General features: G+C 55.5%; 4 protein-coding genes across 4 annotated transcripts; 2 read left to right on the top strand and 2 right to left on the bottom strand.

Annotated features, from left to right (window-relative positions):
• Positions 1–1719: 1719 nt before the first annotated feature.
• Positions 1720–3256, top strand: F5Z01DRAFT_327371 (uncharacterized protein). Its single transcript, XM_046259071.1, has 2 exons — positions 1720–2872; positions 3153–3256. Exon 1 carries the CDS (start codon positions 2178–2180, stop codon positions 2793–2795), a length of 618 nt encoding a protein of 205 aa, XP_046122190.1. The 5' UTR covers positions 1720–2177; the 3' UTR covers positions 2796–2872; positions 3153–3256.
• Positions 2878–6154, bottom strand: F5Z01DRAFT_645527 (P-loop containing nucleoside triphosphate hydrolase protein). Its single transcript, XM_046262845.1, has 4 exons — positions 6015–6154; positions 5820–5956; positions 3538–5766; positions 2878–3485 (listed from the first exon to the last, which is right to left on the bottom strand). The coding sequence occupies exons 1-4, from the start codon at positions 6032–6034 to the stop codon at positions 2920–2922; spliced, it is 2952 nt and encodes a 983-aa protein (XP_046122189.1). The 5' UTR covers positions 6035–6154; the 3' UTR covers positions 2878–2919.
• Positions 6155–6445: 291 nt separating this feature from the next.
• Positions 6446–7803, top strand: F5Z01DRAFT_670912 (Thiolase, N-terminal domain-containing protein; the record flags this gene model as incomplete). The annotated part of the gene is made up of 4 exons (XM_046264629.1): positions 6446–6510; positions 6570–6619; positions 6670–6742; positions 6801–7803. 4 exons carry the CDS (start codon positions 6446–6448, stop codon positions 7801–7803), a joined length of 1191 nt encoding a protein of 396 aa, XP_046122188.1.
• A 149-nt stretch (positions 7804–7952) lies between these two features.
• On the bottom strand, positions 7953–13375 carry F5Z01DRAFT_327307 (uncharacterized protein). Its single transcript, XM_046259070.1, has 5 exons — positions 13216–13375; positions 12229–12990; positions 11769–11869; positions 8692–11722; positions 7953–8642 (listed from the first exon to the last, which is right to left on the bottom strand). Exons 2-5 carry the CDS (start codon positions 12982–12984, stop codon positions 8103–8105), a joined length of 4428 nt encoding a protein of 1475 aa, XP_046122187.1. The 5' UTR covers positions 12985–12990; positions 13216–13375; the 3' UTR covers positions 7953–8102.
• Positions 13376–13390: the final 15 nt, after the last annotated feature.

Raw genomic sequence — 13390 nt, 5'->3', positions numbered from 1 at the left:
CGACTTTAGCGCATTGGCACTTCTGTCAAGTAGTGACTAGCGTCAATACTACCTGGTAACTGTACTGTATCTCAAAAATTACCAACCACTGACTAGGACCTCGGCACAATCTTGCGGCGCATCCAACCGGATTTCGAGGGTCCGACCTGACACGACTTCCCCTAATTACCTCGCCTTTCGCCTAGCCTTCAGCCTCACCCAGCTAGTGACTAGTACCCCAGATCTCAAGGTTCATACTCGATCTCCGCCGCTCCGTGTACTTACCCTGCACCGTTAGCGCTGGCGAGCACGCGAGGCGGTTCCGCGGCTCCAGCCCTTCACCGATCAAGATAGTGAGTGATGCGTTTTGATTCGTGAATGCGTTCGCGGTTGACGAGATGAAGGGACAAGGAACACCCATGCCTGGGGTGCCTGGCATCTTCTCACTTGCTGTCTTGCGGTTTGTGCGGCTAACCACTTACGCCACGCGTGGACCCTCGCTTCTGCATCTCTCTACATACAGCCGGGTTAGCGTTAATCAGCGAAGCAGAACTAATAATTAATACAGAATTACAGACCCAGACCTTTTTGCCCATGTCCGCTTATCAGAACAAAATCATTACCGATTGCTGCAGGGTACAAGGCCTCTTCTTCATGAAGCGCGCATCGAGCCCTACACAGACGTTTGATCATCGACCAGCATCCCCGACGAGACTTGAAGGAGGCCGAGGCAGTTTGTGCCACTCCATGTCGTGCTGAGCTCGTGCTTGTAGTCTACGCACTACGTAGTCTAATCAATACCTCAACTCCCCGCGTGTGGCGCACACTGTCCCTGGACGACTGCCAAGCACACAACATGCATCTATGGACGACGATGAAACCCAGACCCGAGACAGGATCGACTTGAGCCATCACCGCCTCGGACTGCAGAGCCCACGATCGGTCCCGGTCTCTCCACGGCGGCTTCCGGGAGGGGGCTGTACAGCCCAGCAAAAACATGCCGACCGCGAATGGATTTGCAGACTGTCGGTGTCATGCGACGAGCCTTCACTGACACTGGGTATGCGCATACAGGCAGGCACACTTGTGTACCACGAGTACGCATGCATGACTGCGGTATGTGCCCGGCCGTTGCGAGTTCGGGACCGTCTCCATGATCACTTTTACAGCGAGCGCAAAGGACGCTTTCTCTCAGTGACCAAATGTTCCCGATGACCGAATGTTCCTGTTCGACACGTCGACGGTGGAGATCGCGGAGATCGTCGCGCTTCTCCGAGAACATGATCCACGTCGATCAACACAACTTACTACGTAGGCATTGTGATATGCTCTCGCTACGACGCTACCATATTATGGACCCTCCCTTCTCTGCTGGCGTTGCATTGCGGCTCGTGAGCCTTATGCATTTCACGGTTCGTCCGAGCGAAACGCCGGCGCTTGGAATGCAGTCGAGAGGTTTGGGTACTGCTTCAGGCCGGCATCTACTTTGATAAGGGGACTGAAATCGGAAGTGTGTCAGGTTGTCTCCCTTTGTGGAAGAATAATGCCGGGATATGACGCGGGTGGTGACCCTTTGGCGAGTCACTCCACGCGGGAACATACGGGCAGGCGGGACCTGCCTACATGACCTAATAATTAACATGAATGCATCGTGACCATGTTGGGCCCCTTCATATGCCAATCAAAGAAACTGGGGCTACAGGATAGAGTACTTGAGTGCCGGTATTGTTTTGCCTCTGGGTCATTGGTATCTCGCTGTCGACCTTGAGACTGCTGGGAGGTCTTTGAACGCAAGATCGCGGCAGGATATTGACAGGACAGAGAATGCTACCTTACCCAGGGGTTGGGTTTTTGAAAGCGGATCAAGAGCTCTAGAGACGTTTAAGATTTAATTTGGAGACTAATTTGGTGAATAAAGAATACTACTAATCATGGTACCGGGTAGGCAGGCAACACAGTCTAGCGACTGTCGAGAGAGCACGGCATCGATAACAGGATGGCACCGATAACGGCAGTCGTCTCCAAAAAGTGCCCCTCCATTATTAACAATCAACGTCGAACTTGGAACTTCACCTGTACGCGCTTTAAAAGCCATCTTGCGAAATATCAACGCCACTCACAACACGTCGAAAACTGTTTAGCTGAACGAACCGAGATCCAAAGCATACAGCGACGACCCCTGCCGTCCTGAAAACACCATGGCGACCCTCGACAACGCCAACCCCACCATCCTCAGCGCATCACAGCTTCCTACGCGCCAACAACGAATTCCCCTTCGCACGGGGCCCGACTTGAAATACAACGACATCATCTTCGAGAAGCCGTCGTATCTTTCTAGGCCTTTCTGCGACGGCCAAGTAGCCTCCTGGCCGAGAAGCGATGCCAATGACGGTTCCCTAGCCGCAGCAGAGCCGATAGACGAGCAAGAGATTTACGACCTCATCTCTACCATCTCCGACCCCGAACATCCCGTCTCGCTGGGACAGCTATCCGTCATCAACCTGCCCGACATTCACATCACGCCCGCACCCCACACACCTGGTGTCGGGCCAAACACAATCATCACCGTGCTTGTGGAGGTCACGCCCACCATCACACACTGCTCGCTCGCCACAGTCATCGGTCTGGGCGTTCGCGTGCGGCTGGAGCAGTGCCTGCCTCCAAACTATCGCATCGTGGTACGCTGCAAAGAGAACAGCCATAGCCAGGACGACCAGGTGAACAAGCAGCTTGGCGACAAGGAAAGGGTGGCAGCGGCACTGGAGAATGACACCTTGAAGGGAGTCCTCGACAAGATGCTCGAGACATGTGCGTAAGATGACGAGGGGCTGAACAGGACTGCGCTTGCCTGGTTGTTTCGCCCAACAAATTGTACATAATCAACGCGCCAATGGTACATATCTTTCCTGGTTTATTCCATGCTTCCTTGCAAAAGCTCCATTACATGTCCCCCAGCAGCCCACTCTCCATCAGACTCTGGTAAAACTCGGGCTCGAGGAATGTCCGCACGCTGACGTCCTCGCTCAACCCCTTTCTCCTCCTCGTCTTGAGCACAAAGTCCCTCGCGGTGCCTTGCGTGCTCGCCTGCTCGAGCGGCCGGAGGACCTGCTCCCTGTCCAGCGGGTCACCAGGCACAATGTTCCACGAGTCGAAAACCATACTGACCATGCTGCTGCCTTGCGTCCTGATCCTCAGGTCCGTCTCAAAACCGAAAGAGTCAATCACGGGCAGCAATCCGTTTACTCGGTACAAGGGCGTGCCTGCCACAGGTCCGTCACTGAGGACGTGGCCTCTTCTCCTCGCGAGGACATTGTAGACTTCCATGTACGAGTCTTCCGGGCCAGTAACGGAAACGCTGTACACGGGCTCCATCAGTCGTGGCGAAGCCATGAGGAAGGATGAGTAGCATGCGCGACGAGACGTAGGAATGATCTGACCACCACCGCGAGAGATCGCCTCAGAAGCGAGGGCAACGTCTGTGATGCGGAATTTGGTGTTGCGTATGGCTGCGAGTGTTAGCCGCATGCTTCCGAGTCCAGTCGGCATATAGTAACTTACGTTCTTCACAGAGCGGGCCTTCTCGGCTTGCCCAGCTGAAACCCTGCTTGATAGACTCCTTCACCGTGTTGAGAAGCTTTTTATCGACCTCTGTTGGCAAGGTATCGTCTTGCAGGATGTTGGGCCCCTGATCGTCCGGACCAAATGCCCAGATACTCCTCGCTGCCAATTTGTCCCAGCCATGCTTCTCCTCAAAGAATTTGGCTGTTTTCCGCACAGGGTCCCGGATCTTCACAGCGCCGGACTCAATGTCCGTGGAAATGCCCTTCTCGAGTTGCTCTGCCACCATTGTGATCTTGTTCTTCTTGTTGGGCGTAATAGCGTAGCACTTTGTCGCCGACGTCTCCACCACAGTCTCGCAGAATCGAGTGACGGGGTCTGAGACCTTGAGGTCCATGTCGGCGTACAGCTTCCGAAGATCATGGAGAACGCAGTCCATGTACAGCTCACCGGTACCCAGGATAATGTGCTCGCCAGATTCTTCGACCTTGGTCCTGATTAGGGGGTAAGATTTGTTGATCTTTCGTAATCCGTCGAGCATCTTGGGAAGCTCAGAGGGGTTGATAGGTTCGACTGCAATCTTGAGAACCGACTCGGTGAAGTGGGTGACGGGTCGGAAAACGTAGGCGTCTTCGTTGTCGTCGAATTTCGGCGCAACGACAGTTGCGGATTTCACGATGGACTTGTCGATGCCGCTCAAGAGCACCATGTTGCCGGCGGGCACGCCGTCTGTGGGAATGTTGTACCGTGTCTCTGCAATGAACACCTCGGCCACTGTCGCCATGGCCATATCTTCCTCATCATCCAGTGAATAGCCCTCTCCCAGGACCCTGACCTGCATGCCGGGGCGGGCGGTACCGCTCAGCACCCTACCAAATGAATAGAAGCTTTTTGCGTCAGACGCGTTGTAGAGTTTGGTGACGTGCACGACCAGCGGACCATCCTGATCACACGACTTCATCGAGGCTGCCACCCTGGAATCTGTAGGCCCCGTGTAGTAACGCTCTAACATCCTTTCAGCACCGTCCGCCGGCGATGGAACATGGCGTACAATCATGTCCACAAAACCTGTGGAGGGGCCAAAGAATTGCTCACAGACCAGCCTCAGGATCTCCTTGGCGTCCGCCTTATACTGTGATGGTTTCAAGGTTATCCCTAGCGACGCCAGAACCGGCCGAAGCTCCGCAGGGCTGTCGCTGATGGAGTGTGTAAAGAGCTTGTAGATGGGTTCGAGTACGAAGTGCACAAACGACCGCGCCGACCGCTCCTCCGTTCCTTTGCGTGTAAAGTTGCGTTTCTTCGGGTTGTAGAAAACGTCGCCCCATAATCGTATAGCGAACTCTTCAGGGTCAATGTCGCCATAGGTGTCGGTGTACATTTTAGCAAAGGACGGCAGCGTGAAGCACCAGCCCATGTCTGTACACGCGAACAACACATTGCCCTTCTCAGGACTGATGCGTTTTGATGCTGCCGTCAAGGGCACAGTGTCCGCAATCACGCTGTTGACCTCCTCCACGACGTGCTTTAACTTGAAGTACGCATCCTTTGGTGGTAGCTTCAACTCCAAGATCAGCCGATCGAATTTGTTGATGATTAGCGTGAGTGGAATATCCTCCAGCACCGCATGCCTGATAATCTGCTCGGTGTTGACCTGCACGCCCTCGACTACATCCACCACGAGACATACGCCGTCGACCAAACGGAAGGCAGCTGCAACCTCGTCCACAAAGTTGACATGGCCTGGTGTGTCGATAAAGTTCACCAGATGCGACTTGCCCTTGGAGCTCTGCAGCACCATGGTCATGGGCGCCGACTTAACGGATAGGCCCCTCTCGCGCTCAGTGATGTGAATGTCTGTGTACCGCAACTGCTCGTCTCTTTTCCGCCCGACTCTGCGTTCTAACCTGTCGCTGATGTCGTGTGTCTCCATCACCAGCATGTCCGCAAATGCCGTTTTGCCATGGTGCAAATGGCCGGCGAATGCTACATTGCGGATGTGTTCCGGAAAGTTCATCAAATCGGTCATGAACTCGCGCTCGAAGAATACGGGCGGAAGATCGGCTTCTTCAATGTTGAATTTCTTCTGCTCGACGGGCGCGATGATCGGTTGCGTGAGTGGCTGCGCATCCTCCTCCTCGACTCGCGTCTCGACCTCGGTGCCGTACACTTGCTCTGCGGTTGGGTAGTATTGCTTGTCCTCGTGGAGGATGACTGCGTTCGACGGGCCCTCTACGCAAAGTGTTAATCAAGATCCCCCACGGTCGCGTAAATGAGTGACCAACCGTCTAGCTCCATGAGCTCCTGGCCCTGCGCGCCGCCTGCGCCTTCTGACGCGTCATCGTAGACATAGTCGCCAGCGTCAACACCCGCCTCTGATGCCTCCTCGGACTCGACTTCCTCGCCGATGAAGTTACCGAACCTATTGGCGCAGGGTTAGCTTTCTGCGGTCGTTCGAGGGTGGCGCAAGGGTTTCTTACTCGTCGTAAAGATCATCCATCGTCACGGTACCAGTTCGTAAGCTTCGTAGGGTATCAATGGGCGTTCGCGACGTGAGATGATGTAGTCTGGGATTTTTTCCAGCGTCCCGTCGCGTGTAACCATGTGGCTGGAGTTTTCAATGTGTGGCTCAGTCGCCGCGATTGGAGGCTGATGACCAGCTCTGGTGCTAGGCCCATTCTAGATTAGGGCGTATGCAGCACTGAGTGACCCCTGAAAACCCGCCGACCAATCTGGGCCTTGGCAGTATTGTCGCGTTGCGAACTCGGCGTATTGTTGGGCCATCTGCCCCTCCATGGCCTGATGTACTTTGCGGTGAGCTCCCAATATTATTTTTCTCATCGAACCAATATTTCCTTCGCTCTATCTCCCCTATCTTCATATCCAAACCAGATCACAGATACCCGCCATCATGTCGAGCCTTCCGCCTGTATACATCGTCTCTGCCGCCAGAACCCCTGTGGGGTCTTTCCTTGGGTGAGTTGTGATGCCCCGCCGTCCACGGTTTGAAGATGCTGGGAAACTGACGACGACAGCTCCCTCTCGAGCTTGAGCGCTACCCAGCTTGGCTCTGAGGCTATCAAGGGTACGCTGAGTTTACGTCGTTCATTTACGGCAAACAACTAACATGCTCAGGTGCTGTCCAGCGCGCTGGCATCAAGGGTGAAGATGTCGACGAGGTCTTCTTCGGCAACGTGCTGTCCGCTGGGTAACGTACCGACCGCCCATATCCCATGAAGCACCGTGGCTAACGCCTGGAACAACAGCCTCGGCCAGGGCCCTGCTCGCCAATGCGCCATTGGCGCTGGCCTCCCTCAGAAGACCATCGCCACCACCGTGAACAAGGTCTGCGCCTCCTCTCTCAAAGCCATCATCCTGGGTGCCCAGAACATCATCACCGGCACCTCCGACATTGTCGTTGCTGGCGGCACCGAATCCATGTCCAACACCCCCCACTACCTCCCCAACCTGCGCAACGGTGCCAAATACGGCGATCAGACACTCAACGACGGTGTGCTCAAGGACGGCCTGACAGACGCATACAAGAAGGAGCACATGGGTCTTGCCGCCGAGCTGTGTGCCAACGATAACGAGCTCTCCCGTGAGGCGCAGGACGACTACGCTGTCAAGTCTTACCAGAAGGCGCAGGCCGCCACCGAGGCTGGTCTGTTCAAGGAGATCGTCCCCGTCGAGGTCTCGGGCGGCCGCGGCAAGCCCAACGTGACCGTGGAGCGCGACGACGAGGTCAAGAACCTGAACGAGTCCAAGCTCCGCAGCATGCGCCCCGCCTTCAAGTCCGACGGCAGCGTCACCGCCCCCAACGCGGCCCCCATCAACGACGGTGCTGCCGCTGTGGTGCTCATGTCCGAGGCCAAGGTCAAGGAGCTGGGCGTCAAGCCCATTGCCAAGATCCTGGGCTGGGGTGACGCCGAGCGTGAGCCTGAAAGGTTCACCGTTGCCCCTGCTCTGGCTATCCCCAAGGCCATCAAGCACGCTGGTCTGACTGAGTCGGATGTCGACTACTACGAGATCAACGAGGCTTTCTCCGTCGTCGCTCTGGCCAACCTGAAGCTCCTGAACCTGGACGCCGACAAGGTCAATGTCTACGGTGGATCCGTGGCCATCGGTCACCCTCTTGGCTGCTCGGGTGCCCGAATCGTCACCACCCTGACATCGGTGCTCACTGACAAGAAGGCCAAGATCGGCGTTGCTGGTATCTGCAACGGCGGAGGTGGTGCCTCGGCTCTGGTCATCGAGAACTTGCAATAAGTGGCTGCAGCATATAATAACCTGAAATAATTCGAAATCACGACCAACGCACACGTGGCAGCGACCATCTTTTTTAAATATATACAATGTAATCGTAGAAAGTCATGACGGAGGAAACGCCGTTGCCCGGAAAGCAAAGCGCCAACATTGGTCAGGGTACCTCACCATTCCTACAAGTCTGCAAACAGCGCGTAAGACCAGTATCCGCTATGAGATAACAGTAACAAAAGAATAACCCGTTCCCAAATTGCAAATGCCCTTTGATCATTTCCACTCGATATCCCAATACCCCAAGTCTATTACGCACCCTCGCCAGTCTCGCTTGCACTCGCAGGCACGACACCCTCATCCAGCCACTTGCGGAAATTGCTGTTCTGTTCCTGTACGCCTTCGGGGCCCATATCACGAGCCCACACCGGGTTGTGAACAAATTTCTTGGTCAACTCCGTCTCACGATGGTGACTGAGAGCCTTGATAAACCGTTCGCGGCGGTCCCATTGCTCCTTGGTCTTTGGCGACTGGTCGTAGACGAAGTACTCAGAGGTGCCTGGTTCCCATAGCATCTTGGAGCTTTTCAGACAGATGCTGACCGTAAGGTTCTCCTCGAAAGATAGCGGCTTGGGAATTGTCCCGTCGTCAGAATCAGTGTCGCCTGACGGCAGGTTACGCGTCAGAACGACCTTTTGCAGCTGCGAGCGGGGGATGCCTTCAGTCGGCTCAACCCGAATGAAGGATGAGATGTAGTACTGCCAGCGCTCTTGAAGAGCCATGTCGTCCGTGTGGAACGTGCTTTCGTCGCGCTGTAGCCAGCGCACGGTGGCGATCGATTGATCAGGCATCTGTTCCCTGGTTAGCAACGATCCACCCGACAGGAACACTCGAACTCACCCATCGAATAACAAACAGCTCGCCGTCCTTAACACACTTCTCAGCAGCCTTGCGCTCGCTGATCTCTGTTTGATAACTCGTTTCGGGTTTCTCGCGGTTGTTGATGTAGCGATTAATCAGCTCATGCGTCTTGTCCTTCTGGTCGTGATGGCTGCAATTGAGTGCCAGCCGTGTCAGCGTCTTAAGAAGATCCTGGATTGTGTACAGCTTCCAGCCGTTCCGAAGATAGTAGTGACGCATCACATCCTGATACCCGTTCTCGTCGATATCGCCAGCAATGTAGTCGTCAATCAGGGAAGCCGTCTTTGGCCAGAAATCGGCAGGCTGATCATTGGTCGTGAAGAATGTTCCTGGTGACTCGGACACACCAATGTCACGAGCTGGCTTTTCCCGATTCAATCGCTCGATCTCGTGCGCAACAGTGTCCTGGCTGTTCTTGACATCGTGCAGGCGCGAATACAGTGTTTGAAAGATGCTCATGAAAACATAGATGGTTTGGTTGCAGAACAAATGGTACCAAGTCCGGGTGAAAAGACCATCGGCCTTGAGTTCTCCGTCGGGACCAAGCAAACCGTTGGCATTGTCAGTTTCGCCGACCACAACGGCCTTGGGTACGGTAGGCATCCACCGCTCGTTGGTGATCTCTGCAGAGGCAGCGTCATCCGGCGCATCGGGCATATCTTCCTCATTCGAGCCAACATCGGGTGTTGTCTCTTTGCTGCCAGAGGCTGCACTGTCCTCCTTTTGATTCCTTGGCTTGGGGGTGTTCCTGACGGGGTCGAGAACTCCTCTCAGCAAGTCAGCTTTCCGGCCATTGCGGCGACTGCGTCCGTTGGTGAGCTCCGCAGGGGTTTGATCTTCAACATCCTCCTCGCCAGAGTCAAGAGGCATCCTAGGCAGCCTATCGCCCAATAGCTCATCGGGGATGTCGAAGAAGACGGGAATGAAAGTCTCGTAGAATTCCAGAATACGCTCCTTCTCCTGTGTACTGTAGGTTCCACTTGAAAGTGTATACTGCATGCAGAAGCGAAGCAGATCGCTGATCAAGTCCTTGTCGGCAAAGTCCCAGACAAACTGATGGCGAGCGTGCTTGCCTTTGAGTAGCCTCTCGCGGCGCTGTGACTCATGCTTGGTCTTGATGACGTCGACCAAATGCTTGGTCGTGAGGTTCTTCTTGTCCGTGGACTTGACAAGAATACCCATGTGGTCGAGACTCTTGAGATGCATGCTTTCCGTTTGCGTGTGCCAAACTTTCTCCCATTCCCGCTGAGAGAAACGCCATTCCTCGTCCTTGACTTTCATGCGTGCCAGGAGAATGGGAACAACAGTAAACGGCGTGTTGAACAAGTCGTTCACCACCTCAATGCCACGGTCGCCGTAGATCTTCTTCGCAATACGTTTGAAGATTGACGTGCTCTGACCGGCCAAAGCAGCAGGCATCTGGAAAGCGGCGCGCTCTTCGGCAGACATGGCCAGCATCGACTGTGCAATGGGCTCTAGAAGCTGAATGCACTTCAAATTGGCCTCGATGTAGAAATCGTAGTCGTGGCGTTCTTCCTCGATACGGTGAAGGCCCTCCTCGTACTGGTTCTTTCGATGCGCCACGAACCCAGAATCCTCGGACGCCCATGTGGGATGCGACGCCCACTCATCGTTAAGCACAGATTGGCAGAGCTCGTCCCGGCCGCTGCAACGCTTCTGGCGTTCTCTTTTGGGAAGCAGGCGATAACTCGGTCCGTAGCCCCGGCAATTGCTCAGCGAGACCTTGTCGGTCGGGGGTGCAGGTCGATTGGCAATGTCAGCGTTCTCGGGCTGATAGTTCACAAAGTGGCCCCAGAAAGACACGAGCTCGGGGTTGGCACTTATGAACGTCAGTCCCTTGTAGTACAAAGTTTCTCGGTCGATGATGTTCTGGCTGAACAGGTTGCACATTTTGAGAAACTCGTTCATGGACGCCCGGTTCCCCAAATACTTCTTAACACGCTCGAAAAAGGCCATCTCGTCTGCCGTCGAGGTTGAAGTCGGCCGTGGTGGGTACGGTTCAGGCATGAGTGGAGTCAAAGTCGGCTCTACTCCAGCCTCGATCTGCGTCCGTGCATGACTGAACTTGGCACGCTTGGTTCCGTTGACCGTGTTTGCGGGTGCCGCGCGGTTGGCGGCCACTTCAGGGAAGGCTGGCCCAGCAGCTTGACCTTGCTTCTCGTTGGCGCGCGGCCGTTTCTTGTTGTCCTTGGAGGCGCTTGCGGGCGGCGCGAAGCTGCCGAGCGGTGGCATCTTGGGTTGTGGCGTGCGCGAACCCTCCTCGGCACGTTCAGCAACAGCCTTTGTCTCGGGCAGAAACTGCTTGAACGACTCCAACAGGTCAGGCGCGTCTGCAAAGAGGTTTGTAACCTGTGCATAAACGTCCTGTATCGGCCTCGATTCCCGCTGATAGGTTTGCAGAATCTCGAGGAAATTCTTATATATTTCCGGCTTGTCCTGAAACCTGTTCTTGATCTTGTTCACATACGATATAGCGTGATTGAACTCGACAGGCCCTTTCTGAGCCGCTGAGCCTGGTGGTGCATTGCCATTGATGAGAGCCTGGGCAGACGGAGTAGGTGTCTGGGTTCGCGGTACTGGTTGGCTGGTCGGAGGTGCTTGGGACAGGTTGCGCTGTTGTGCTCCTGTTTGGTCAAAGGTGCCGCCTTGCGAGACGGCAAGCAGATTGTTGCCGTTTTGTACGGGTGTGCTAAATGCCGCCTCGGGGCTCTCTATGCTGCGCTGGGGACGCTGCCAGCTGTTTGCTGCACCACGGTCGGCGTACATTGGTTGCCCGGGGGCAGGGTTGACGTCGGTGATGCTCCTTGTACCGGCAATTTGCTGGGTCGTTGTCCCCATGGGGGTCGTCACGCGAATTGTATTCGGGTCGTGGCCAGCACCGCATTCGATCCTGTAGCCCGGCGGGAGAAACGTGTTGAACCCCTGAATCAAACTAGGATTCCCCGCGAAGAGCTCGGAGACTCTATTGATCACACCAGGCGTGTCGATGCTGTTCTGTTAGCTGGGTCTTCACGTTAAGGCAACATTGAACATACGACTGGCTCTTGAAATCCTTCATAATGTCAAGGAACCGATTGTAGACATCAGGCTGGTCGTGAAATTGGACTTTGACCTGATCTAGATAGGTCAAAGCGTCCTACAAAACGGAGATCAGTATTGGTGCCCTGAGAGAGATACGACGCAAGCTTCGGGTACCGGAGAGAGTCTAAGGAGGTGTCTGTGATAGATTGGGCGAACGCAGCCATACTCAGTGCAGTGCGGGCATTTGAATGGGGATGGATTGAGGGCATTCTGAGTAGCAGCCATGACTGCAAATCTCGAATGACAACACAAGCGCTTGCTTGGATCTCGGTGGATTTGCGAGGCAGAAGTTGTGCTCATACGAAGCAGGAATAACCTTTCTGAATGGTTCAACGGAAAGGGCAAGCGGGTAGGGACCGCCTGCCCTGACCTCGCGCAAGCTCACAGACAAGAAAAGCGTCGAGGATCACTTACGTTCAGAATGGGTTGTTGCCCTTGGGTTATGCCACCAGCTCCCTGTTGTTGTTGCTGCTGCTGCTGTTGCTGTTGCTGCTGTGGCGGTGGTGGTGGTGGTGGCGCCTGCTGAGCACTATCGGGCCTAACGCCTCTGAAGCCATCGCCATTTGCTGGCGGCGGTCCTCCACGGCCGCCATCTTGATGTGGCCTGGCCGCTTGCTGCTGAGCTGCTGCCGCCTGCTGTAGGGGGCCGCCGAAGACAGCCGCAACGGCAGCCGCCGCCCCAGCGCCTTGAGCAGCTTGGCCAGCGCCGGGTCCTTGTTGCGCGTGAGGCATCGGAGCGAACATCGGATGCTGCTGCGCGTCCGCAAAGGCCTGCCTGGCTTGTTGTTCTCTCTGCTGTTGTTGCTGCAGCAGGGGACCCCCAAAGCTAGCTGTGCTGCCCTGAGGCGCCCCGCTAGCCGGGCCGGCGTCCTTTCCAACACCGTTGAAGTTTCCGAGGATCCCGCCCGGACTGTGGATGAGGTTGGCTCCTCGCGACGCAACAGGTTGATGAATCGGGATGGAGCCGGCACTGCTCGAGTGATGGGGCGTGTTCTGTTGCTGCTGGTAGCGATCGGCGGACTCGCGGTTCTCGCGTTCGTGCTGGTCGCGACGGGCCGCCATCTCTTGTTCGTGCTGTTGTTGCATTGCGGCACGGTGTCGTTCTTCTCTTTCTCGTTCACGGTCGCGGTCGTACGCGCCACCGCCGCCGTGGGGGTTGTGCGTGTTCATTGTGGTCTGTCGTAATGGTCAGCAACGGCTTTCGTAGCACAAGGTCGAGAGGCAGAAGAGGAACGCGACAAGATCCACAGCGTAGGTAAGCACACCCAGCGCAGACCGGAAGAAGCCAAGGACAATGGATTGCAATCCTTCGGCGGCGATAGCGCCCAGATGCTGGCTGCCTGCTTCCGCGCAAGGCAAGGCTGGACGATTGCTGGGAAAGGGATGGCGAGTGAAACTTACAACATGAGCTGGGGTATCATCTACTGAAATCGAATGGCAAGATAAAGGGCGCAAAGGTCAAGCCAGGCCCCGATTCACGGCAATGACTCTGTTGACAGAGCGTTTGCGCGAGGTTGCTGGACTGCTTGGAGAAGTTTAACGAGCCGGGATCCAGACGACGAACACCGCCCTCGGA

The sequence above is a fragment of the Emericellopsis atlantica genome (genome assembly GCF_019669845.1).
Source record: "Emericellopsis atlantica unplaced genomic scaffold F5Z01scaffold_3, whole genome shotgun sequence".
In the NCBI taxonomy this organism is placed as follows: Eukaryota; Fungi; Ascomycota; class Sordariomycetes; order Hypocreales; family Bionectriaceae; genus Emericellopsis; species Emericellopsis atlantica.
Note: the sequence above shows the minus strand (reverse complement) of the source record. Positions and strands in the feature narration are given on the sequence as shown.